Source organism: Balaenoptera ricei, chromosome 16 (genome assembly GCF_028023285.1).
Source record: "Balaenoptera ricei isolate mBalRic1 chromosome 16, mBalRic1.hap2, whole genome shotgun sequence".
Classification (NCBI taxonomy): Eukaryota; Metazoa; Chordata; class Mammalia; order Artiodactyla; family Balaenopteridae; genus Balaenoptera; species Balaenoptera ricei.
In genome coordinates this window covers 672,073-698,335 of record NC_082654.1, presented here as the reverse complement: position 1 = coordinate 698,335, position 26,263 = coordinate 672,073, and the positions used below count along the sequence as shown (strand labels likewise).

The 26,263-nt window shown below is 57.7% G+C and overlaps 1 protein-coding gene across 12 annotated transcripts in view; it reads right to left on the bottom strand.

Annotated features, from left to right (window-relative positions):
• Positions 1–1,514: 1,514 nt before the first annotated feature.
• Positions 1,515–26,263, bottom strand: part of CFAP46 (cilia and flagella associated protein 46) — an 86,844-nt gene continuing 62,095 nt past the window's right edge. For 3 of the 12 annotated variants that reach the window (XM_059901063.1, XM_059901067.1, XM_059901074.1), the window contains 20 exons: positions 24,057–24,245; positions 23,131–23,319; positions 21,437–21,571; positions 21,177–21,356; positions 20,614–20,784; positions 15,959–16,056; positions 15,402–15,478; positions 15,111–15,241; positions 14,672–14,796; positions 13,789–13,868; positions 12,656–12,817; positions 6,732–6,802; positions 6,570–6,651; positions 6,464–6,499; positions 5,899–6,001; positions 5,291–5,403; positions 3,879–3,960; positions 3,089–3,225; positions 2,909–2,989; positions 1,515–2,095 (listed from right to left, as the gene is read on the bottom strand). In XM_059901063.1, the coding sequence (XP_059757046.1) occupies positions 1,971–2,095; positions 2,909–2,989; positions 3,089–3,225; positions 3,879–3,960; positions 5,291–5,403; positions 5,899–6,001; positions 6,464–6,499; positions 6,570–6,651; positions 6,732–6,802; positions 12,656–12,817; positions 13,789–13,868; positions 14,672–14,796; positions 15,111–15,241; positions 15,402–15,478; positions 15,959–16,056; positions 20,614–20,784; positions 21,177–21,356; positions 21,437–21,571; positions 23,131–23,319; positions 24,057–24,245 (2,367 nt within the window). In that variant the 3' untranslated portion in view covers positions 1,515–1,970. Of the gene's footprint in view, positions 2,096–2,908; positions 2,990–3,088; positions 3,226–3,878; positions 3,961–5,290; positions 5,404–5,898; positions 6,002–6,463; positions 6,500–6,569; positions 6,652–6,731; positions 6,803–10,967; positions 11,594–12,655; positions 12,818–13,788; positions 13,869–14,671; positions 14,797–15,110; positions 15,242–15,401; positions 15,479–15,958; positions 16,057–20,613; positions 20,785–21,176; positions 21,357–21,436; positions 21,572–23,130; positions 23,320–24,056; positions 24,246–26,263 lie in introns of those variants that run through there. The other 9 variants (XM_059901065.1, XM_059901064.1, XM_059901066.1 and 6 more) reach the window with 9 other exon arrangements.

The window sequence follows — 26,263 nt, the reverse complement described above, 5'->3', positions numbered from 1 at the left end:
GCACGAGGTCAGGATGGAGCTCCGTGTCTGCTCACGTACCAGGGGACCTTCCCCTGCTGTGCCGCCTCCCATCTGCTCAGCTCCTGGGCCTCCCAGCCCGGACAGTGACCAGGGTCAGTCAGCCTGGGACTTGGCATCCTCTGGCCATTGGGTGGCTTCTTCTGTCTGCCACGTGGCCCCAGAGGTAGGCGAGGCAGGCAGGGGACTTGAGGCCTGCTTGGGGACATGACTTCTGTGCGGACACTGCACCTGTGCTCGGAGCCTGGCAGGACAGGCCCGGGAGCCCCAGGAACACCTGGGCGCCCTGCAGACGGCAGCCCGAGCAGCCCTGGGGCCAGCGGCCCAGACCGTGCACTCTGTGGCCTAGCCTCAGCGGATCTGAGGGGCTGCCTGCCAGGACCCATGCCAGAAGGGGCTCTGACCCTCCCCGGCCCCCGCCTATGCACCCTCTCATGGGCTGGCTCCACCCCAGAGAGGCCAGGAGTGGGCTCACCCTCGACCCTCAGCCATAGACCTGGGGGGCTCTCGGGACGCAGGGTCCTGGCCAGTCTTGCTGCCCACATGTGGGCCAGGCTGGCCTGGGCGTGGTGTGAGGAGCTGTCCCAGTGACCGTGGCATCTGTCCTCCTACGGCCACCTTCAACTCCAGCTGAGTGTCCACCTCTGGGGACAGTGGACTCTCCCAGGGCTCACTTCGCCCAGAGCGGTGACCACAGGTGGTGGCTGGACGTCCAGCTCTGGTGGAGGTGGCTCTGCCGCACGTGCCATAGCAGTGAGGGCTCTGAGATCAGGGATGGGGCCCCTCCCCACTCCCGTCTCCGGAGCCGGCAGTCACCCTGCAGCCCCAGCGATGCCCTCAGCCTCCTGGGCTCAGCCTCCAAGGCACGCCCGTTCGTCCCTTCCCTCGGCAAACACCTGCTGCCCCGCCACAGCCTGGCGCTGGACAGAGTGCCCCTCTCCAGGGACTCCCAGCCCAGTGGCTGGAGGTGACCACAGACTGTGACGCACCAAGAGTGGTCAGCGAGGAACAAGACAAACAGGGCGTCGCAGGCCCGCCCCCGCCTCCCCGAGGATCCCTGGCGTGTTCACACGGCCATTTCTGGTCCCTTGATTCAGGGGAAACGAGGTCCTGGACCCAGTCTGCCCACTGGCTCTTCCCGCCTGCCCCCTGCCCGGGACGCCAGGGCTGGCAAGTCTAGTGCTGGCCACTCCACTGAGAGGCATTTGGAGCGGACATTCCACCCCCTCACATCTCCTCGGCAAAGCCCCGTGGAACTGAGTGGGCGAGGTCCCGGGCTGGGACCCTGGGAGCCCTGGGGACACGGTCGCCTCTGCCCGGGACGTGAGTCCCCACCCCGTGGAAAGCTCTGGGCAGGGAGGGGAGGCCTGGGGGCTCATTTCACACAGCCACGTCCTCTCTTTGAGTTTTGAGGTGCTGGGCGGTGCTGGCGTCTGCGTCGGCCGGGGGTGCAGAACCAGAGCTGCTCCCTGCTTCCAGAGGCACAGAAACACAGCTCGGAGGTGACGCAGCTGTTTACTAAAGCACTTCAACAGACTCTGTCCTCCCAGCGTTTCTGGTCTAGGAGCCGGGGCACGAGGGGCTGGGGGCCGGGGCCCGCCAGCTGCGGAAGCCCATGGAAGGCACACACCCCCTCGCCCAGCGCCCGACACGGGGACCCCAGGGAGAGCACGGAGCCGCGAGGGGCCCGGGGGCCCAGGCCGCTGTGGGGTGGGCCTGGACGCGTTCCTCCCCCGACCCGCGCTGCCCAGCCCCCGAGATGCTCTCCTCCCCCCGACGGGGCCCTGGCTTCACCGTGGAGGGAGGGGCAGGTGCCGCCCTGCAGAACGGGGGCGGGGGGGGGGGGGCGCTCTGGCAGCGCAGCCTGGGAGGAGGTCAGGGGCGGAGGGGCCGGGGACACGGGGAGGGGGCTGGCGGAGGGTGGGGACGGGCTGTGGGGAGGCGCGGCCCCGTCACACGATGGCCTGGTGCGGCAGCCCGTAGAGGACCAGGTTGAGGGCGACGGGGCGCCGCTCCGAGCCCCGCGGCTGTGGCCGGAAGAGCGCCAGCCTGTCCTCCCAGGTCTGCAGAGACTCACCTGCGGGGAGAGCAGACGGGGCTCGCGAAACGCGGGGCTCGCGGGGGCACGATGCCTGGGGCCCGGCCAAGGCTCACGGCGCGTGCGGGGAGCACAGCAGAGGTGAGGGTGCTGCCGGCTCTGCCTCTGGACGCAGCCCGGACGGGGACACTGTCCCTACAGGCGGGGGCGCCGCCACTCGTCCCTACAGGCGGGGGCGCCGGGCGCGGAGGCAGCGGCCACACGCCAGCCCTCGCCCGCTCACTTGCACCTGCTCGCTCGCTCCACAAGCATTTATTGTTTGGCAACTACCTCCCGGGCACCGTGGACCATGTGAGTTTTGAATTTTAAGCCCCTCTCGCCTTGTATATTTGAAAATTTCATGATTTAAATCACCCTGGGATAAACCTTAGTTACAGTGGATTCTCCCATCAACGTATTGCTAAAGCTTAGACTACCCTGTGCTGCATTTAAGTTTTTTACACCAGAATCCATGTGTAAGGCTGCTGCTACATGTGGACCTCAGGGCTCCATTTGCCTTGAAGGAGGAGTGGGTGGGCTCCCCCCACCCCCCACCCCCCAGAGGACACACCAGGGCTTCTGGAGTTTGTGGGGCTTGAGCTGTTTTGAAGATGAAGATGTTCCAATGACCCATGTGTGTTTCCGTAAAGACATTCGACGCCAGATCTCACTGTAGGCAGTGGTCTGTAGGAGGCTGAAGGTCTTTGTCAGTGCAGGCTGACCTTCGGAGGCCGTGCAGAAACAGGAGAAGTGGGGGACCCCTGACCCTGTAGCCTGAGGGACGAGCAAGGAGGTGGGGGTGTTTCTAGTTACCGTGGTTGACAGTTTCACTGGTTCCTCTCTTCTGAAGGAGGCGGGTCGTTCTCCCGATCGGCTTGCCATTTGTCAACAGATCTAGAGAAGAAACACCCCTTCAGAGGGGCCGTTAACACCCCACAGGCTTCCGGGAGCCCCGCGGGGCTGCAGGACGGGCCGGCTGCTGGCACGACTCACTTTCCCACAGGACGCTGGCCCGCATCGCATTGTCCTGCAGGACCGTCGGCCACTGGTTCGCCACGATGCTCCTGACCCCCACCAGACTCAGGAGGACGGCCGTCTCGATGGGCCCCTCCAAGGACAGTTGGCGTGCACTGCGGGGGACCGAGCTCCCGTGGGCCGGCACCAAAGGGCCCGGTCCGAGCCCTCCTCCACCCGCAGCCCGAGGAGCACCAAGTGTTGTATTTGGACTGAGAGCTCTTAGGGTTCTCGAAAGAACCAAGAATTCCTCCCCCGCCCCCGCCCCAGCCCCACACACAATTAAATACCATTTAACAAGAAAAGTCATTTCAGAGTACTGCCAAATCCCTCTGGACACTCCCAGCCATGGGGTGTGGAGCCAGGAGGGGAACCCCCTGGAACCACCTCCCCCCTCCCCCCAGAGGGTGGTCCTCTGCTCTGCCTGCCTGCAGCCCACAGAGGCCCTGGGGTGTGTGTGACAGGTGACGCGGGGAGCCCTGAAGCCAGGGTGTCCTCCCAGTTGCCAGCCGTCTGTTTCCTGGCCCAAGCCCAGCTGCCTGAAGTTCCAGCCAGGCCCGTGGTCTGTGCTGGCACTCTCCATCCCCCCACCCCGGGACTTTGCCAGGGCAGGGTCTGGGGGCTGGATCACGGCATCCCAGCTGCCCAGGGGGTGCAAGGACAACGCCCCAGGCGGACAGCCGTGGCTCATATGCCGCCCCCAGTTTCCTCGTCAGCTGCCGGAGGCCAGGCTGCAGGCTTGAGACCGAGTGGAGAGGACCCCGGGCACCTCTTATTCTCCGAGGACTCCACGCGGCGCCGCATGCTCTCGTAGGACCGCGCCAGGTCCAGCAGGACCACCATCTGGCACTCTGTGGTCACAGGAGGGGCGGCTCAGTGGCGGGGCACCCAGGGTGAGGGCGCCGTGCAGGCGGGGTGTCGCCCAGGGCGAGGGAGGATAGCGGGAACTCAGCCCGACCTGACCGAGGCTCCGACTCCACTCGTCCCCTTTCTGGGTCGCGTGGGCTGCACGGGCAAGCCGGCCGTTATTTGCCTCGGCGGACCCACACCCTTCACATCCTCCTTGGGCGACCGGGCCGGGCGAGGGAGGGAAGCCCACCCCGGGGCCTGCCACGGCTCTCCCTGCCTCGCAGAGGGGTCTTGGCTCCCAGAGGCCACCCATGAGGCACCCCGGCTTGCCAGGGGCTGGGCGTCGGTGGCCCTGGCCCCATGTGCCCACTGAAATGGGGCCAGTGTCAGAAATGCAGCTCTTGGATGTGGGTGTGCAGAAAGCCCCACAGATGCAGAGGCCAAGCGTCAGGGGCCGTCCCCAGAGGGGGCAGAGCCTCCAGCTGTGTGAGGACAGTCCTGGCTGGGAACGGCGGGGGCACCCAGCGACGCTGTCACCCCTACAGGTGCCTGGGAGCCTATGATTTCTTCAGCGTCACTCACCAGCTCGTCTGAGGTCTGGAATTCAAGTTTCAAAGAAGCCTGTTTCTACCTTCTCCTGGGGTAAGAACGTGCGGACCCCACCCATATCGGCAGGGCCTGGGGAGGAGACGGGGTGACGGGCTGGGTTCAGGTATCCCGACCACGGACAGTGTCCGCCTGTGCCACGCACCCCAAGCGTAGCGGCCTCTCTGAGGGATCCCTGAAAAGGCCCCCACTCAACCGCGCACAGCGGCCAGCTACCCAGCAATCCCCTCAGGAGAAGGTCACGTGAGGGCAGGCCAGACGACACTCACGGGCACCCTGGGGTGGGCTGGGTGACACAGGGGCCAGCGGACAATGAGAGGGAAAACGGGGCCAGAGTGCCTGCAACTCAAGTAGAAGAACTGGTGGGAAGGGGCTGTGACCAGCACTTTCCAGAAACGCCGGCCCAGCCTTCCTGCACTCTGCAGGCCCAGCCCTCGAAGGGTGACCCTTCCAATGCTTGACCCTGGCCAGGCCTCTCAGAGAAACGGAGGAGGGGGACTGAGGGCAGGAGGGGCCCTCAGTCCACACCGGCCCCCCAACCCAGGCCCTGCTGTGCCTTCCTAAAGCGCCGCCCCCCCCCCCCGCCCTCCATCAGAGGACAGGGGAGACACCTGATAAGACACAGGGGCGCCCTGCTCTGTCCCCGTGTGGATTCGACTTGTGCCGGCGGGTCTGGCGGAGAGGCGGGCTTTTGCGGGGGGGGGGGGGGGGGGGGAGTGGTCTCACCTTCTAAGTTCATGGCGGCCAACCTTTCTACCAATATGTGGGACAGGAAGCTCTCCATCCCGTAGAAGAAAAAGCCTCCGCAGCTGCCCAGGAGCTGCTCCCACTCGGCCTGGCTGCCAAGGGAAGGAGAGAGACCCGGGGTGGGGAGATGGCGGGGACAGCCCCGCGTCTGCTGGAGCCGCGGGCTAAAAAGCCGCAGAGGGTCTTCCATCCGGCCAAGGAGCCCAGGTCCCTGCCCCAGATGGCCCCGCCCCTCCTGGGCCCCGCCCCGACAGAGCCCCTCCCCTCCATCGCGCCCCGCCCTCCTGGGGGCCCCGCCCCCTCCGCGAGGCTCCTCCTGGAGGTTGAGCCCGCACACCCGCGACGGACGGGCCCGGCCCTTGTGCAGGGGCGCACACGCCGCACGGGCCCAGGTCCGCATCCAGGATCTGGGGATCTAGGCGCCTCCGTGCACCAGAGGGAAGGGTCTGACAGGACAGAAGTGGGGGTCAGGGCAGGAGGGAGCCTCAGCGGGACGGGGAGGGGGGAAGGGGCCGCATGCGGAGCGCCCCTCGGGCTGGCGCAACGCAGCCACCGCAGGACCGCGTCCCGGGAACCCAGATGCCAACCTGGGAAACTGCTTATTCCCCAGATGCCCCGCCCATCTCGCAGTGAACGTGTCTCGGAATCTTTCCAAAATTTCCCGGGTCACGGAGACAGGAGTCAGCATTTCTGCAGCCAGAATCGGATGGTGGACAAAACTTAGGAGCACTGCGCGTGTGGGCACGGGTGGTCCCTGTGCCCTTGGTGGCCCTTGGCGTGGCAGGGCGGCCTGGGCCTTGGCCCCGCACAGACGGGGGCCCCGGGGGAGTGGAAATCTTCGTGCTCCTTCCCTCCTTTGTGGAGAGATGAAAAAACCAGCTCAGCCAAAGCGGAGCCGAGGAATCCGGTCCTGCAGCCGCAGAGGCAGCCCTCAGCCACACCTGCAGGCCCCATGTCACACAGCCCTCGCCCTGGCTCGGCTGCAGACGGTGAGGGCGGGGTCTCGGAGCACAGCAGTGTCCCTCTCCCGCCCACCGTCAGCGTAGCAGGAGGTGACGGAGGGCCGGGCGGCAGCAGAGGCCGAGGCACTCGGTCCACATGCTCCGAGTGCTGTGGGCGGTGCACGGCTCGTGCGTGGGCGGGAGGGCTCACCTGGGCCCCGGGCCTCCTCGTAGGGGTCCACAGCGACTGGGCCTTGGTTAAGGAGAGACAGGACCACACGCTCGCTGTCTGGGGCAGAAGCGGCAGCAAAGGATACATCTGAAGTTGTCCGCATCGACCGTGATGCAGTGCGGCGGGATGATCCGGGACACGGTGCCCTGCAAGGACAGGCAGGGGTCCTTGGGGATGCGTCCTGGGGGCGGGGCCGGACCTCAGGCCCCCTCCGGCTCTCCGCCTCAGCGGCGCCTCGACCGCCTACCTTTGCTCCCTTCTTTGCTAAGCCTCTCTTTCCGTGATCTTTACCTCTGCTCTCCTTTTTCACGCTCCCTTCTGTTGAGACAATAACGAGAAGTGGTGACGCCCTGGAACTAGGCACAGGCCGTGGTCCACGACGTTCGAAGGCATTACATGCCGCTGAATTGTTCACTCGAAAATGGTTAATTTTATATTATGTGAATCTCACCTCAATGAAAAAAGAAGAAGTGGTGTGAACAGTTGATTTTCATTTTTGTAAAGTTGAAATGGCAGTAATCTCTCAAAGGTAAAGGCTCACAGGGCTGGGAAAGGCCCGGGCCAGGAGACCTCAAGAAAGGAACGGCTGCCAGAGGTTCCCGGGCCCACGCGGCTGCCCAGTCACACACGCCGCTGGGCACCTACCGGTGCGCCTGCTGAGCTGTCTCAGTCGCAGAGGGCTGGGCCCTGCTGGCCCCTCTCCCTCTTGCAGGAGGATTTACACCCTGCCCCCGCTGCACTCCCGTTCTGGTGAAGGTAACCGAAAATAATGCCAGTTTCCTTCATTCCCGTCCGGCTGCCTCAGAGATGTAAGCGCTGATGTGGGCCTCTCTGCCATGTCCCAGCTTTACGGGGGCACCACTGGGAAGCAGCTTGCCCTAGATTTGGATGGCTTTCTCCACCAGGATGAGGAGAACTCCTGGTTTGCTAAGAATTTCTATTACGGATGCATGCGTTTTATCAAATGCTTTTTTTCCTGCATCATCTGGGATGTTTATAAGTTCATTTTCCCTTTAATCTGTTCCTCTGTGATATCTGTAAGTTTTTAAGGTCAGACTGGGTGATGAAATGTTACATGTTTCTTTCTTTCTTTGCTAATCTTGAGTAGTTTGGGTGTCAGGGTCTGGACTGGCCAGCAGAAGGATGGCTTTTTTTTCTTCTACTTGGGGAGATGTGTAGACTGACATGAACGGTTTCTTGAAATTTTGGTAGAATTCAACAGAAAAATGGTAAAACCAGTATTTTTTGTGGGGAAATGTAAATCTATTGATCTTCCTTTCTTCACTATGAGGCCATTGGGTTTTCTTTCCTTCTTGAGTCTCCGAGTTCTTTTTTTCCTAGGACTTTGTCCACTTTGCTTAAATTTTTGAATATATTGTCAAAAAGTTGTTCATAATATTCTCTTATTCTCTTAAATCTCTGAGGCTCTTTAGAGTTGGTGTCTCTTTTATTTCTCATATTGTTTATTTGTGCCTTGTCTATTTTTCCCTGGATCATTCTCACCCAAATGTGTCTATTTTATGAGGTTGTTTTTTCCCAAACAACTAATTTTTGTCTTTGCTTCCTATTTTGTTGGGATTTGTTCATGATCCTTTAAGCCTTTAAAGCTAAAGGATCCTTCTAGATTCTGCTGTAGTAACATCCAGCCAGTCTTTGACATTTCTATGATCGCTTCTTCTGAGTCCCATGAGTTTTTAGAAGTCAGTGGTTTAAATTTTCCAAATGTATGGGAATTTAAAAAATCCATCTTTTGGGAATTGGTTTCTAACCTAATCACATGTGGCCTCAGCCAGTTTCTGTGACTGTTTCACGTGTACTTGAAAAGAACGTGAGTCTCTAATTTTTAGGCACAGGGCCCATGTGTCCAATAAGCCAAGTCTGTTAAGTGTGCTGCCCCAGTTCTCTCTGTTTGTGCTCTTTCTGCTTGGCTGACCTTTCAGTCGTGGAGGCGTGCTGGAGTCTCCCATCGCGGGAGTGGGCCCACCAGCCTCGCCCCAGGTGCTTGTTACTTGCTGCTTCCCGTATTTGAGGCTCTTTGATCCTCCCGACGAACTTCACCGTTATCACTGTGTGATGACCCTGCCCTACTGATGCCCATGGCTGTAAAGTCGACTCCGGCGGACGGTGAGATGGAGGCCCTTTTGGTGGCTCGCCCGCCCGGCACCTCTCTTTCCATTCTTCTGTTTTCTGGCTTTTGTGCCTTCTTTCTGTTCAGGAGAGTCTCACGTGGCCGGCATCCTATTGACATGCTCTTGTTTACTGTGTCTTTCGTCGGCAGGTGTGGTGCACTCACTTGTTTGATTCCTGATCTAATGGATGGGCCACAGCACCTTGCCCGTGGGTTCTCCGCCCTCCCTGTTCCGTGTGTGCGTCTCCATCACTGGCTCTTTGTAACTCGACTGAGGGGTTGGTTCACTTGTTTTTCTTATTCATTTTCCCTCTTTATTGGTTTGGAATTTATACACCAGTTATGCTCTTTCGTGATTATCCTTAAAGGTTTGCCGTGAATATTTAACACTCAAAGGGCATTCCTCCAGCCTGAAGGGTTCAAGGCTCTGAGAACACTTCACTCTGGGACCTGCAGAATCCTTCTTTTTATCCCCACTCCGTAATGCATTGAAAAGACTTCACTCACATTTACGCAGTATTTTTGTTATTTTATGGTGAGAGTTTGTATTAGGGTCTAGTTGCTGCTGTAACAAATTACCACAAATGTTGGGGCTTAAAACAACACGAATTTATTACCTTACAGTTCTGGAGGCAGGAGTCGAAAGGGGTCCCACTGGATTAAAATCCAGGTGTGAGCGAGGCTGTTTCCTTTGGGAGGCTCCAGAGGAGAATCGGCTCCCTTGCCTTTTCCAGCCTCCAGAGGCGCCATGAGCTCCTTCCACTACCTCCGCACCCTCCTGCCTCCCTCTTTTCAGGACCCTGGCGATGACACTGGGCCACCCGGACAATCAGGACAGTCTCCCCATCTCAGGACCCTTCACTGAATCACATCTGCAAAGGCCCTTTTGTCACATCAGGGCACCTCCTCTTGGGCCTGGGGTCAGGGTGTGGGCGCCTTTGCAGCTGCTATTCTGCTAACCCCACCATGGGGTGGGTCTGCTCTTCCAGACAACGTTGGCAGCGCAGAGCGGTGGGGACAGGAAGGCCCTTTCAGTAAATGGGGCGCGCACAGCGGGGGACTCACGGGGGAAAGAGAGACCCGCCCCTTGTCTCACACTGTGCGCAAAGCCGATTTCGGATGGAAGGTACGTAAAGACGTGAAGGACAAAAAAGGAGAGACATATTTAGAAGACATCATAGAATATCTTCATGATCTTCAGGTAAGAAAATATTCTTTTTAAAAAGACCCCAAAAGCACCAGCTGTTAAGAGAAGACGGATACATTGGACTATAGTCAAATATTTTGTTCACCAAGAGGTACCATGCAGAGGAGTGAAAAGACCAGCTGCAGACTTGGAGGAGATCTGTAGTTCATAAAATGATCAGAAAATTTATACAAACCTAAAGAACAAAAGCCAGATAACCCAAGAGAAAAACTGGCCAAAGACTTGAACGGATTTTCACAAGTGAGGACATCAAATGGCCCATAAAATGTGAAAGGGGCTGGGTTCCTCGGCAGCAGGGGGTGCAGATCGGTGGGGCTTGAGCCCGAGGCCCCGCCAGCTGCTCCCGGTGGGCCCAGCACCGCGGCCTCTTGGAGGCGCAAGGCCTGTTCTCTCCCATGCTTTATATCTGGCCCATTAGCGTCCTTTTATTTAAGCCGATTTCCTTAAAGAAGCACGTTTTGGACCTTGCATTTCCATTCCCAAAGGTGATCTTTACCTTTTAACTGGGGTGTTTTGACCTTGTACGGAGACTGTGATTATTGATGTGGTTGGGTGGAAACACACCATCTTGCTGTTTGTTTTCTATTTGTCCTGTCTGGTCTTTGTTCCATGTCTCCTCTTTTTTCTGCCTTTTTCTGATTAATCGTATTTTTTTTTATGATTCCATTTGGACTTCCTCATTGTGTACTAGCTGTACCTCTTTGTTTCTGTTTTCAGTGGCTGTGCTGGTCCAGTACCGCGGTCCAGTACCCCATACTCCACGACACGTTGCTATTATTTTTCGCTCTAAGCTCTTTTAAAGAGATTTTTTTTTTTAAAGTATTTGTTTATTTATTTATTTTTGGCTGTGTTGGGTCTTCGTTTCTGTGCGAGGGCTTTCTCTAGTTGTGGCAAGCAGGGGCCACTCTTCATCACGGTGCGCGGGCCTCTCACTGTCGCGGCCTCTCTTGTTGCGGAGCACAGGCTCCAGACGCGCAGGCTCAGTAATTGTGGCTCACGGGCCCAGCTGCTCCGCGGCATGTGGGATCCTCCCAGACCAGGGCTCGAACCCGTGTCCCCTGCATTGGCAGGCAGACTCTCAACCACTGCGCCACCAGGGAAGCCCCCTGGTATGGTTTTATTTCTTGTGTTTGGGATTCATTGAACTTCTTGGGTCTGCAGGATTACAGTTTTCATCAAAATTGGGAAAAATTGGCCATTTTTAACTCAAATGTTCCCCCTGCAAAGACTCCAGTTACAGGCAGATTCGGCCGCTTCACTTTGTCCAACAGCTCACTGGTGCTCTGTTTTTGTTTTTGTTTTTTTTTCAGCTTTTTCCTGCTGTTACTTCTTCAAGCTCACTAGTTTCTTCTCCTGTCATGTCGAGTTGCATTAATGCTGCCCAGGGCATGTCCCTTCTCAGCAGAAGTTCAGTTCTGGTCCGTTTTACATCTTCCGTGTCTTTGCTTACCACCTCCTGGAACACGTGGATTGTAGTTACAGGAATTATCACCTGTGTCACCTCTGGGTCTGCTTTTGATTGCCTTTTCTCTTAACCACGGGTCTTTGCATGCCAGGTGATTTTTGATTGGACGTCAGACATTATGAATTTTTCCTTGTTGGGTCCTGGATTTTTACAAAAATTCTATACATCTTGAGCTTTATTTTGAGATGCAGTTAAGTTACCTGGAAATAGGTTGATCCCTTGAGGCCTATTTTTAAGTTCTGTTGGTGGGACGAAAGCCAGTCTCCCTAGTGCAGAGAGGCAATGCCCTCTGGTTCCTGTACCTGATACCTGTGAATTATAAGATGTTCCATTCTGGCTGTAGTCTCCACACATGCCTGCACTGACCGGCTCCCAGCAGAAGACTGAGGGGGACCCTCTGCAGGTCTCTCCTCCCAGGACCGCCTTGGGTCCCCAGTCCCTCATCTCCTCACCTCAGGGAGACCGCCAGGCTCTGCCTGGTCCCCCCCCTACCATGTGCTGCAGCCTGTAGACTCTCTCCAGGCAGAAAGCTGGGGCTCACCTGCTTATTTCTCTCTTTTGGGGATTGCTGTCCCCCACTGCCTGTTCTCCAATATCTGAAAACCGCTGTTTCATATATTTTTCAAATTATTTATTTATTTATTTATTTGATGTGGACCATTTTTAAAGTCTTTATTGAATTTGTTACAATTCAATATTAGCTCACCGACCAGGGATCTTAGCTCCCCGACCAGGGATTGAACCCGCACTCCCTGCATTGGAAGGTGAAGCCTGAACCACTAGACCTCCAAGGAAGTCCCTGTTTCATGTATTTTTGTCTGAGTTTTTGTTGTTCCAGCTGGAAAGGCAAATTTGGTCCCTGTCACCTCATCTTGGATGAAAACAAAAGTCCAATCTATCTACTTTTAACGTAATTTGATATTTATCGTAGTGCAACACACACGCAGAAAACTGCACACAGCACCAGTGTACGGCCTGGAGAATTTTCACACCCCAGGCACATCCATGTCACAGAACATGATCATGCCTGAGTCCCCAGCCGCCCCCAGGCCAAGCCAGGTCCCCCTCGTCCTCTCCCTCATTGCCTCTCACCATCTGATTGATGATTAACTGTGTAGTCGGTTGGCGACCACCAGTCCCCTCCTTTGAAATAGAAGTATGTGAAGCCAAGAACAAAGTTAAGTTTCCTGTTCAGGGCACGTTTGGCACCTAACAGAGCACCGGCACATAGTAGGTGTTCTCTGAATGAACCAGGGCCTCGAAAAGTATGGCAACATCTGCTAACTATTTTTTGACAAGAGTTACATTCTCTCATCGTGAAAGTCACTTAAATATCTGCATTTTGAAGTCAAGTATCAGCGCAGCTCTCACCCGTCTCCGTTCTATGCAGGCGGTTCCACAGCATCTGGAGGGAAAACTCTCGTGACACGGAGGAGACCATCCCTTCATCGAACACAGAGAGACCTTCTAACGGCAGCTCCAGAAGATGCCTGTCAGCGATCAGGATGACGTCGTCTGCGACCTCGGGCTGCACTGTGGGCGGGAACGCCAGCGGCTACCGAGGCAGCGGCAGACACCTGATGGCCAAGCTCCGCCCCTCACCACTGAGGCCGTCTGGCCGCTGTGCAGCCCCCGCCCGGCGGGAGACGCGGAAAGGAGTCTGAACTGGGCACCGCTCGCAGACGTGCCAGCGCCGTCTTGGGGGTACACGCTGGTTTTGATGGAGCGGCCGGGTCACAGCCAGGACCTGGACAGAGCCCAGGCCATGGGGACGTCGGGTCCTCTGTGGTTCTGAGGGCCGCCCAGGCTCCGCGGCCACTCCGGAAGCAGGTGCTGGAGCCACAGCTCCCCTCACCAGGGAGCCCCTCCAAGGGACGAACATCTGCACTAACCCCCCTCCCCAAGGACTGCCCAGACAGGGGCCACGGCCTCTGGGGACAGCTCCGTTAGGGGGAGGGTAGGGGTGCCCCCGTGACACCACGGCTTCTCCAGCCGTCGGGACACCGGTGCAAAGGCTGAGGCCCCCAGACATGTCAATGGAGTTGATGTGTTTGCAAAGTCAAGTCGAGTTACTTAAAATCCAGCAGGTTTTCATCTGGGAACTCTTAGGGCAGAAGCTCAGGTCACCCCAGTGGTCACTGCGTTCCTGACAGCTGCGCACACTCGGCACGGCGCTGGGACCTTGGGCACTGGGTGCCTCAGCCACGGGGCGGGTGGCGGGGAGCAAAACAAGGGCATTTCACCTTCCACTGAGGAAATCAGCAGACTGCTGACCCGGGAGGCCCAGCTGCCCTCCTGCCGTCTGACGTGCTCAGGAGGGTGACGGGGACGTCACCATGGTTTTCACCTGGGCATCCGGCAGGGCAGGGCATCTGTGGCCGCGTGGGCAGCGGCGGGGTGGCGCGAACCTTCCGGAAGGCTGTCCCCGCTAGCCCCGCTGCAGCACAGAGAGCGCAGCTCTGCCGGCCTCCAGCCCACAGACGCGGACCTGGGGCCCCACTCACCCTGCGGCAGGGACACTTTCCTCTCCTTGTCTTTGCCCTTGTATTTTCCCAAATCCCCAACAACTGTGGGAATCGGTGCTCTGAAAGGCAAAGGCAGAGATTCAGGTTTTAAAAACTCCATGAGAATCACTGAGAACAAGGACAGCATCTCCTCAGGCTGTTCCCACCAGGGCAGTGAGGGCCACAAGACTCTCCCGGCCCGCTGCTGGGGACCGGTCTCCGGAGATGGGGCAGGGAAAACACGCAGGACGTGAACACACAGGACTCAGGATGCTCTGACCTGCCGGCCAATCAGGGAAGTTCACGTGCCCGACCCCTCTACCTTCTCTCCCACCAACATAGACCCAAGGGGCCAGGCGCTTCACCGTGCTCTCCCCTCCTTCCCACACCCAGGCCAGCGGCTCAGAGGGCGGCAGGGGCCTGCCCGGCGGGGACACCCCCAGAAAAGGTTTCAAGCAGGGCCAGACTTCCTCCCGACGGCAGGCGGACAGAACCCGGGCTTCTGTTCTCAAAGAGCCTGTGCACGTCTCCCATTTAATCGAATGGTCCAGTTCAGCGCAGAGAGAAGCCCACTAAGCCTATGGCGCTGTGGCCTCAGAGATGTGAGTTTCCACGAAGGAAACAGCTCTGACTTTCACACGCCCACAGCCAGTCGCTCAGCTGGCCCTGGGACTCAGGGAGTGCTTCCAGGCCGCGCCCCCCAGACCGCCCACCCCAACCCTGGGTGTCACAACGCCCATCGCTCCCTGTACCTGTGTGCACCTGTGGGGACAGAGAGACGACACGACCCTGCACCCCGAGGGCTCGGGCAATCCAGACGGCGCCCGCTCTCCGCACCCTCAGTCCCTGAAGCCTCAGGAATCAGCCCTTGATGGGTGGGTACCTGGCTTCCGGGGGGCAGCTGAGCAGCGGGAAGAGCGGCCTCAGATACTCCTCCATGGGCTTCACGACCTCCGCGAACCTCTGCAGAGAGTGTTCTTCCCTTCTCAGGGGCACGCCTTCTGACTCCTTCTCAACCCAAAGACAGCCGCAGTCAGAGGTGTCAGAGGGGAAGAGGGGCGGGACCCTGCCGGCGACCCCCCAGGACAGGCCCAGCTCAGCAGCCAGGCGCCCCCCCCCCCCCCGCCCCCTCGGCCAGCATCGTGGAGGCGTCTGCATCACACTTGGCTCAAGGATTCAGAGCAGGATTGGCCCCGTGCCTGGTCGGGGAGCCTGACCCGGGGTCCAGCAGCGCCTGGGGGGGGGGGGGGTGTCCTCGCCCAGGCCTCGCCACCCTGCCCTGCCGGGTGGGAGCAGCCCTGGCACCGGGCTCGGGGCCTCACCAAGCCTGGGCTCGGGGCCGTGTCCTCACTGTGCGCCTCGGCCTGGGCGTGCTCCCGGAACCGCCGGGCACTGGCCAACAGGGAGGAGAAGGCGGCCGGGCTCACGGCCACCCGAGCCACCTTGCAGGAGCCTGCAGAGACAGACGCCGCCGCTGTCCCCACACGCGGCTTCGCAGAACGCCCCCCGGGGCTGAGGGGACCGCGGGTGGGAACGCGTGCGCACGCTCGGCCTTGGCGCCGGTGGGCGCACCCCTGCACGCACCCCGAGGGCGGTGCTCCGGCAGAACTCACCCCCGACCTGGAGCGCTTTGCCTTTGGCTGCAGGGATGAGCTTGGGTTTCTCGTAGGCAGCGCCGTACAGATGGGTCCTGTCGGCAGGACGCAGGGTGGGGTCAAAGCCCAGCTCCGGGGGTCCCAGAGGAGCCCCTGCCAGGCCGACTCTGTGCCACGTACCCACCCTGCCGGGAGCAGGAGCCCCCTCCCTGCGGTGCCCCGGCCAAGTCAGACACAGGGTTCAAACAGGCCCCTGGGGGCTCTGTGTGCGGCGCTGCCGGAGGCTGGGGCACCGGCTTCTCCCCAGACCCGTGGGTTCTGCCCCACTTGAGCAGTGAACTTCAGACCACGGCCACGCGCTGGCGGGAGCTGGCACCGTGCCCTCTCCCCTCCCCGGGTCGTACGGGCCAGCCTGGCCATCGTGGCAGAGGGACGGTCCCCCCACCTCCCAGCGGGCAGCCCCCGCCGGCCTGTGTCTGTCCCTCGGCTTGGCAGCCCCTGCTCTGTGTCCACAGGGACCTTAGCGGGCAGAAGCCTGGGTAGCAGGCCCGAGAACACGAGAGAGGAGGCCTCACCTGTCCCGTGAGTGGTGCAGAAAGAGGATCCGAAAAGTGGGAGGGATTTCACTCAAGAAGTTAAAATGCTCTTCGGTGACCCGGAGATTCTGCCAAGCCTGCGGGAGGGGGGAGTCAGGAGTCAGCGCCGTGCGGCGGCTGCGGGGCCGGGCGCCGCCACAAGGGGGCAGCAGACGCACGCGGACTTCACCGCTGCCCCGGACACTGGCTCCGCTGGTACCGCCAGAGCGCGACCCGCCGCGCACACCGGCAAAGGCACCGAGCCCAAAGGCGCACGGAAAAGCCCCGGCACGTCCGGCAGCACAGCCGCCGCCCTCTCCGCTCCCCGCGGTCCCGGCGCCCCCCGCGCAGACACCGGCAGGGCAGGCGCAGGACCCGCGCTTCCCGGCCCGCAGGCCGCGGGGCGCGGGGGCGGCCGGCGGTTCCCCCTGCCCTGACCCGGGTCCCCCTTCTCTGCGGGGGAAGGGTCCGCAGCGGGGGCCGCACAGCACCCCGCGGGCCGCCTCCCCAAAGAGGAGCGGCTGCTCAGAAGCCCATTCCCCACTTTCTGATGAAATGAGCTTCGGCTTTGCCGAAGCCGACCAGCGTCCGCACTCCAGCCCACGGCGGTGCGGAGCGGGTTCTGGGACGCTCGGCCCGGCGGCGCGGACACAGGAAGCCGTGGGAGCCGCGCTCGGGAGGCTGCGGGCTGCTCGGAGGGGCCGCAGGCTTCCGCAGCTCGGGCGGCCCGCTGTGCGGGGCCCGCGCCCCTCCGGGCTGGCGCACGTGGCGGCTGGCCCTGCTGCCCTCTGCTGCCTGCAGAGTGTCCCATCGGGAGGGCACCACTTCTCATCCCTTCTGTGGCCACTGGGCACCCGGGTGGCCTCCCTTTTTGCGCCACAAATGCTGCTGTGACGTCTGTTCTTTGGGGACCACCGGCCGCAGGGGAGAGTTGCTGGGGGACGTCGCTTCCGAAGGGGCCGCCGGGCCCCACCCCCGGCAGGGCCCCGCCTCCTCTCCCGCCCTTGGGGCTTGGCACCTGTTCCCTTTCAGCCCTTCCGTTGGATGTCTAGCAGTCCCTGAATGGGGTTTTAATTTTTCCATTTTCCTGATGACCCGTGAACTTGCGCGTCATTTAAAAAGTTTACTGGCCACTTGGGTATCTTTTGTGAAATTCCAGTCTTGTGATTGTTTTCTGTGGGAGAGTCAGTCTTTCTCCTGCCGAGAGGGGACACCTCCTGTCTACACACAGGACACCAGCCCCTGGCCTCTCAGGTGTGTTGTATCTCCTCTGGGGCTTGCCTTTTGACTCCTGGGTATATGGTTTTGATGAACACAAGTTCCTCCTGTCAACGCAGTACAACTGATCGTTCCCCCTTTGATGGTTAGCACCTCTGTCTCCCGCGTAGTAAGTCTTACCTACTCCGAAGGCATGAAGAGGTCCCCTTAAAGCTTCTTCTGAAAGCTCTGCTGTGTTACCTTCTCAGGTAGAGCTGCCCTTCGTGCAGGGCTGCACCATCCGCTCTTCTGCCCTAAGTGTCGCGCTTGACATCTGTCAGGTGTGGGTGGTGGGTCTGTTTCTGGGCGTTTTCTTGTCCCATCGGTCATTTTCTCCATTTGTGTGCCAATGCCACGCTGTCTTACCTTCTACAGCTTTAAATAGGTCTTGATATCCTGTATAGTAAGCTGGCATTTCCTTACAAACATCTTAATACGGAGCCTTCCCCCACAAACACAGCTGCCTCTGTGCTTACATAGTTCTTGAATTTTCCTTAGGAAGGTTTGCAGTTTTCAGGGTAGAAGTCACGTGTATCTTTTGTTAGATTTTCCTTAGGTATTTGATTGTTTTTGATGCTACTGAAAACGGTATTATTCAGACATTGTCACTGCTTGTTTGTAACTGGCATGTAGAGATGCAACTCATGTTTACAGCCTTCAGCAGTGACCTGCCAAATCTGCATGTTAAATCTGTTATCGAGAGTATGATTTTCAAGGCCCACAATCATGTTGATTGTGAATAATCCGTTTTACTTCTTCCTTTTCAGTGCTTCTGCCCTTTATTCCTTTTTCGAGTCTTATTGTTCCATTGAATAGAAGCAGTGATAGCTTTCTTGTGTCATTTTGACTCGAGAAAATTTTTCAAAATTTTAGTATATAGTGTGATGTTTGGTATGGAGTTTTAAAGACATTCTTTATCAAATTAAGAAAATTATCTTCTATCTTGATTTTTTGAAATCACAGACTGGTGCTGAATTTTGACAAATGGTTTTTTTGCATCTATCAAAATGATATTGTGATTTTCTCCTTTTCCTCCTGTTAATACGGTGAATTATATTGAATGATTTAAAAGTATTAAACCACATGGAACACAGCCATTCGATCCTCACGTATTATTCCTTTTATAATCGCTGGATTTTACTTGCTAATACTCTGTGTCCACGTTGATGAGAGAGATTTTCCTTCCATGTAACGTCCTTGCTAGGTTTCTAGTATCGAGGCTCACTGGGCCTCTTTAAAGACAGGAAGTATTCCTTTTATTCCTATCCTCTGGAAGTGTTTTGAAGGATTATTTCTTCCTTCAATGTTTGGAAGAATTTATTGGCGAAGCCAGCTGGGTCTGGGATTTTCTTTGTGGGAATGTTTTTAATAAAAGGTTCCATTTCTTGAAGCGATATTATTCAGATTTTCCATTCTGTCCGCTTTGGTAGGTAATATTTTTGGAGGAATTTGTCCATTTCATCCAAATTGTCAAATTTATTAGAGTAAGGTTATAAAAAAATAGTCTCTTATTAGCTTCTTGATGTCTGAAGGATCTCGTGATGTCTTTTTATTACCGATACTGAAATTTTTGTTTTCTTTCTCTTTTTTCTTTATCAGGTCTTTCTAAGTGTTTATCAATTTTATTAGTCTCCTCTTTGGAACCAACACTTGTCATGACTGATTTCCTCTGCCGTAAGTGTGTTTTAATTTCATGGCTTCTGCTGTTCTCGTTCTTATTTGTTTTCCATTTTTCTTAGGTGTTTTTTTACTCTAGCTTCTTGAAATTACAGCTTAAATCACTGTTTTTAAGACTCTCTTGTATTCAAGGCTGTATTTTTCCTCCACGCCCTGTTTTAGACAAGTCTCCTAGGTTTTGATGTATAGTATTTTTATTCTCTAAGTCAATTTAAAGTATTTTCTAAATTCCATCGTGATTTCCTCTTTGACCAACTGATGATGATAGACATACTGGTTAATTTCAAGGCAATTTTGTGTTTTACAGGTATCTCTTAGTTACTGATTTCTGTTTTAATTTCCTTGTGGTTAGAAAGCAAACTGAATGACTTCAGTGCTTTGGAACTTGTTGAGGCCTCTCGTGGCCCGGGGCTGGTCACGCTGGCACAGCGTTCCAGGCTGGGTCTGTCCACACCTCCTGCACTCGCGGACGCCCCACACGCTTCTGCAGGCCACTGCCTCTTCATCTGCTCATGGTGCCAGCAGCCAAGAGGGCGGCTGCAGCCTCCCCGCAGAGCCGGGGGTCTGTCTGCGGCTGCTCTGCCTCTGGCAGTTCTCTCTTGCGCCTCTGAAGCTGCATCACTGGTGCTCACGGATTCAGGACGGTGGTCGGCGCTGACTGGCTCCTGGGCCGTTTCCCTCCAGCGAGGCATCTGAGCAGAACGCTCACGGGTTCTCACCTGTTAGTGTCTTCACGGCTCACGCACTGCTTCTCGCCTCCTCCAGGCTGGCCTGGCCCAGAGCAGCCTGCACCCCGTCTTGCCTCCGCCCCGCAGGAGGGAGGATTCCCGTCCCTGGGTCACGGCACTGGCTCTCGGCCTGGAGACGTTTTTGGTTGTCACACCTGGGGAGGTGCTGGGGGCCAGGCTGCCGCTAAACAGCCACGGCGCACAGGACGGCCCCGCCACAGTCACCCCGTCCTCATAAAACCCACGGCGCACAGGACGGCCCCGCCACAGTCACCCCGTCCTCATAAAACCCACGGCGCACAGGACGGCCCCGCCACAGTCACCCCGTCCTCATAAAACCCACGGCGCACAGGACGGCCCCGCCACAGTCACCCCGTCCTCATAAAACCCACGGCGCACAGGACGGCCCCGCCACAGTCACCCCGTCCTCAGAGGTCAAGAGGAGGAAAGCAGCCTGGGTCAAGGGATAGGAGGTCGGCCCATGCGAGTAACCGTGCAAGCCCCATGAAGGAGGAGGGTGGGCTTGACCAGAGCATCCGGGCCTGTTTTCTCTGTTGAGTTTCATCAAGTTTAATTTCTTTAAATCTCCAGTTCATATTTGCTAGTCCAAATGAAAGCAGAGGCGCTATTAGCTACCATGCTCTGCAAATTCTTTCAAAATTAAAATTCTTTCAAAATTAAACTCTAAGACTTGACTGAGTATAAAACTTTTCTTCAAACACAGCGAGGGCTGAAAGCAGAGCCCCGGGGTACCGTCCCCTCCGCGGCCTGCTGCAGCCCCTGGGCATTTGTACTTGCGAGCTCGCTGACTGTCGCTGTCACCGAGGAGGTGGGCTGCTAGCCCCCCACCGGGCCCATGAGGAAGCTGCAGCTCAGAGACGTTGAGTGACCCTCCCAGAACCACACAGCAAGCCAGGATTTGGACTCGGCCCGAGTGTGTCTGCAGAGCCGCGGGGCCAGGGGCAGGGTCAAGGGCGTCCCTAGCTTGGGCACCTTGGATGTGGCGGCCAGTCTCTGCTCCACGCTGGTAAACAGGCTGGTGGATGTGCTCTCCTGGCGCCTCAGCCTGTGCCGGAGCTGCAGCAGCGCGGCCAGCTGTGAGCTGCTGGTGCTGGCCGTGGCCGTGAGCAGGACATCTCGCATCCCCTCCGAGGCCGAGCAGCTCTGAAACAGACCACGGAGGCTGCCGAGGGGCCCGGGCGCCGTCCAGGGTGGGTGGGCGCCCGGGCGCTCCTCCTGGCGGCTGGCACAGCCACGGGGCAAGGCCAGGCCGGACCTTCACCGCTGTGCCCGCAGGCCTGCAGCTCAGGACGCAGGGAGGAGGGCTCGGCGCTCTTGCCCTAAGTCTCAGGAACACGAGCTTGGAGGGCTTCCGCTGCACGCGCACCCACGAGGCTCCGGGCAACCTCGGGGGGCCGGACCCCTTCTCCTGGTGCCCACGGTGCTTCCTCCAATGAGTGCCATCCTTAAGGCAGAGCCCAGTTGCAGCCTGGCTGGCGGGGCCACCAATGGAGGGAGCACTGGGGTCTTGGGGACCCTCCCAGAGCAGAGCACACCTGAGACAGCGCCAGGAACTGGCCGGTGGTCGCGGGGTCCAGGGTGCCGACGCACCCCACCATCTCCAGGCTGGCGGCTGCGGCGACGTCCAGGAGGTTGCTGCCCAGGGCTACCTGCAGGCTCTGCAGCAGCACCTCGGACGCCTGGGCCAGGTACCGCCGGGCCAGCGCCATCCTCCTCTGCGGGGCGAGGCTCAGGCTCAGGGCAGCTCTGCGGGCAGGGCGCGCCCGGGGCGGGGCTGGGGCTGGGGCAGGGCTACCTTCAGATCCCAGCCTTTCCCGCCGTGCTCCTCGGGGGTGGCCCTGAAGGCCAGCAGGTCGCCGTAGGGCCCCTCGCGCTCCTCATCCTCCTGGATGACCTCCAGACACTTGAGGCTGCTCAGCTCAGCGCCCCCCTACGGAACACGCACCTCCGGTCGGCCCGCACGTTGGCACGGACGGCAGTGCCCACCAAGGCCAGGCGTCTCTGTAGGATCCCTGGGTGAGGGCGCTGTGGGTGCTGGGCCGGCATCTCGCTGATTTAGGTAACCAGCAGGACCCTGGCCCAAGAGCCTGGCGTTTGGCAGGTGCAGCCAGGGTGGGGCCTCGGCAGGCTCAGGTCAATGGCCTTCTGTGCTCACTCCCCTTCAGTCCTTGAAAATCACCTCCCCCGGCGTCAGGCCGGCCAGGACCCGGGGAGCCAGCTGCCAGTCTGCCCCAGCGGCCCGGGGGACAAAGGCACAAACGAGGCCCTCCTGTCTGCAGGACCAGCCACCCTGACGCGGTCCTCAGGATGCCAAGGGAACCTGCCAAGGGGGCAGCAGGCCCAGGAGGACTCGGGTTGAAGGGGAGCCCTGGGTTTGAGGGGACACGACACAAAGCGGGGCCTGGGGGGCACGTTTCCCCAGCGGCGCCTCCGAGTCGGGGTGTGGTGAGGGCCACTTCGTAGACGGGACGCCCGCGTGGAAAGCAGCTGTGTATCTGGTCCACGTCTGCCTGACTCAGAGACACCTGCTCTGGTTGGACAAGGGGCCAAACGCCATCAATTCACCCAAATGGGAGTCACGTCCTGCGGCCTGGAGACCCAGGACAGACAGTCACGGGCTGACCCCAGGGCCTGCACACCCAGCTGGGTCAGGGAAGTGGAAGCACCAGCCCCAAATCACACAGGGGTGCGGCGCCTGGCTGCTCAGGGCTGGGGGTCTCCTGAAAGAGCAGCGTCTACGGGCATGAGCCCGGCTGCACCGCCAAGCAGGTGCCTTCCAGCTGGAGGAGGTGGCATCTGCCGAGGTGGTTAGGACCGCGACCTGGAGCTTCCACGGCCAGCGGGGGCGGCGGCTGCCACCAGAGCCCCTTCCGAGGCGCACCGGGCCTGCTGGGCAGACTTGTGGGGGTAGGGAGTGCTGGAGGGAAGGGTGTGGGCTTCCGTGCACTGAAGCAGCTGCTGGGGTCAGGGCTTCACCGGACCAGACCGTATGGGCGGGGGAGGGGAGTGAGGGGGGCGGGGGTGGAGGGGAGTGAGGGGGCAGGGGAGGGAGCGAGGGGGGCGGGGCCCCCCACTGTGCTATAGGATGCAGGCCCAGTGCTCAGGTACAGGCCAGACGCCCAGATGCAGAGCTGCCAGGGTGAGGGAGACACATTTGGGGTGGGGTGGGATGCCCCACTTAGGATGGGTCCGTCCTGCCCTCGGACCAGCACCAGCCGCGTGCCTGCCCTTCCTCTCCCACCCGTTCGCCACCCCTCCTCGGGCCTGTCCCCGAAGTCCCTGTCTCTGTCCTTCCCTGCGGGCCCCAGGCCGGGCTGCTGCTGCCCTTTCCTTCCTGCCATAGCCCACATCGCCCTTCTTGACGGGGATGATTCGAGACCTGTTTGCTACCTCAGTTCTTACTGAGGTCAGGTGAGCTCTGAATATCCTGTTTCTGTTTTTTAAGCGTAGGTGGTAGGTTGTGAACCAGCCAGAAGCAGAAGCACGTACCAAGAGGCTCTCCTCCCAGTAGAAGGCGGGGCGCAGGGGGTCTGCGTGCACGGCCAACAGGTGCAGGGCCTTCCCGGCCAGGCCCAGGAGCTGGGCGCGGAGCTCCACGCAGCCGGCGCACAGTGGCTGCAAGCTCCCCAGCTGGGCCAGCACGGTGTGCGCCAGGGTCCGCTTCAGGGTGAACCACTTCTTCAGGGACAAACCGCCTCGGTTACCCCATCCCCGCCCGGAAACGCAATAGGCCCACCGCTGCTGCCCCTCCCCACGGGGACCCACCCTCTAACACCCCATGCATTGTGGCGAGGGTCTCCAAGCCTCAGGTGTTAGGAGGGTCTGAAGTCTGCTGATAGAACCTTAATTTGGGGCTGACTGACAAGGACATGAGTTTGTATGCAGTTCCATTTTAGGACTAATTTGATCCATTTAGAGTTACATCAAATTAATTTGATTCATACTTCATGAAATCTAAGACAAAGTCTAAAATGCCAGGACATGTTTCCCTAAAACAAGTATTTCGCAAATGTAGCTTATTTTCTTAACAGACTGCAGTTGACCTTTATGGACCCCTTACTGTGACGACATAACCGTCAGAGCAAACTTGTGCCTTGGGAAGGGAAGCCGTCTGTGCACAGGGGGCCTCCCCCGCCAAGTACGACCCCGCTTTCATTAGCCAATTAGACGGGGCCTTTCTGAGGCCCACCGAGCTGCTGGGGGCTGCTGGGGGCTGCTGGGAGCTGCCGGAAGCTGCCGGGGCAGGGAGCCCACCCTGGTCAGAGACCTCAGGGGGAGGCCTGTGAAACCTGGCCTCCTGGAGTCCCAGTGGCTGGTCTGCACGTCAGGCACACGGAGGTGGAGACCCCACCACAGCACGACAGCCCCCATGGGTGGGGGCCCCGGGGGACCAGCGAGTGTCCGTGGACAGTTACCAGGCCGACAGAAGTGTAGTCGCTGGGGCTGTGCAGGTAGTCGGCCAGCAGCTTGTGCACGGAGCCCTGCTCCAGCTGCTGCTCCAGCGTCTCCTCCCACGTGAGCTGGAGCGTGTCCAGACACACCTCCACGAGGCTGAGCTTGAGGTGCGCCAGCCTCCTCATCCGAGGGGTGCTGACATTCTGCAACTGAGACGCGCGCGGGCGGTCACGGCGCGGGCGCTCCTGCCGAGGCTCAGCCCCGACAGGCGCGCGCGTCCTGACGTGTGGATACCCACGTCCATCCTCGTCCATACCCACGAGGATGACGGCTGCACCCTCGCCCCCAAACCCTCCTCCCTGCTCCTCCTCAACCTCCTCCTTCTTAGGCAAACGTGTGGCTACTTTCTGGGTCTACAGGTTAGCTTGCACTTTCTCGGATTTTACATGAATGGAATCGTACAGCACGTGCTCTCTGCCTGGCGTGCTTCACTCAGCGTGGTTATGTTAGGGTCCGTCCACGTTGTCGCCTGTATGTCACTCCCTTCGTACAGCTGAGCAGTGTTCCGTCGTGTCGATGCGCCAGTGTGTTTACCCACTCGCAGTCTGGGGCTGTTACAAATACCACTGCTGTGAGCATTCACGCACACGTCTGTGTGTGAACACGTGCTTTCATGTCTCTTGGGTAAACGGCTAGGAGCGGGATGGCTGGGGCATACGGCGGGCCCGTGCTCAACTCTTCAGGAAACTGCCCAACCATTTTCCAAGGTGGCTGCACGCGCTGTGTCCCCAACACAACAGCGTAGGAGGGCCCCAGTTCCTCAGGTCGTTGCTAATGTTCAGTGTGGTCGGTCCTTCAAGTTGTAACCATGTTAACAGGTGTGCGGCGGCTTCTCACTGTGGTTATAATCGGCGTTTCCCTGACTCACTAATGACGTTGGCCATCTTTTCACCTGATTATCTACCATCCACATATTTTCTTTGGAGAAATGTCTGTTCAAATGTTTGGTCTGTTTTTATTGGGTTGTTTATGTCTTACTAAGTTTTGCAAGTTCTTTCTATACTCTGGAGACAAGACCTTTGTCGGATAAATGATTTGCAAATGTTTTCTCCCAGTTGTCGACTGTCTTTTCATTCTCTTAATAGTGTCTTTGAAGAGCAGAGTCCAATTTATAAATTTATTGTTTGATGGATCATGCTTTTGGTGTCATACATAAGAAATCTTCATCTGCTAAACCTAAGGCCGCAAAGGTATTTTCCTGTTTTCTTCTAGAAGTTTGATAGTTTTAGCTCTTACATTTAGGCCTATGATCCATTTTAAGTTAATTTTTACATATGGTGTGAGGTAAGAACTGAAGTTTATTTTTTGGATGCAGACATCCAGTTGCTCCAGCACCACTGTTCTAACGATGGGACTTTGTTCACTGAACTCTCTGCACCTTTGCTGAAAGTCAGTTTTCTGTCTATGTGCATGTGTCTATTTCTGGATTCTCTATTACGTTCCACTGATGTTTGTGTATTTTTAACACTAAAACCACAGTCTCAATTCCTGTAGCTTTACAGTAAGTCTTAAAATCAGGTAGTGTTAGTCCTCCGACTTTGTTCTTCTTTTTCAAAGTTGTGTTGGCTATGTTAGGTCTTTTGAAATTCCATATAAATTTAAAAATCACTTTGTCAATTTCTAAAAAAAAAACCCAAAAAACAAAACAAAACCCCCACAGTATCTTGATCAGGATTGCAGATAATGTAGGGGGGAACTGACATCTTAATAACGTCAAGTTTTCTGAGCCATGCACTTGATAGATCTTTCCATTTATCTAGGTATTGTTTAATTTTTCTCAGCAATGTTTTGTAGTTCTCGGGGTACGAGTTTTCACTTTTTTGTCAAATTTCATATTTATGCTGTCATAAATGGTGTTGTTTTAAAATTTTTAATATCCAATTGATCATTCCTAGTATATGGAAATATACAATTAATATTTGTATATTGTTCTTGTATCCTGCAACCTTACTAAGCTCATTTCTTAGTACTAATAGCTTTATTATTTTGTAGATTACACAGGATTTTCTATACAGACGACCATGTTCGCTGTGAACAAAGACAGTTTTACTTCTTCCTTTCCAGTCTGGACGCTTTTCTTTTTCTTGCTTTGTTGAATTGGCTAGAACTCTAATAAAATTCTGCATCAAAGTGGTAGAGGACACATTGCTGTCTTATTCTTCACCTA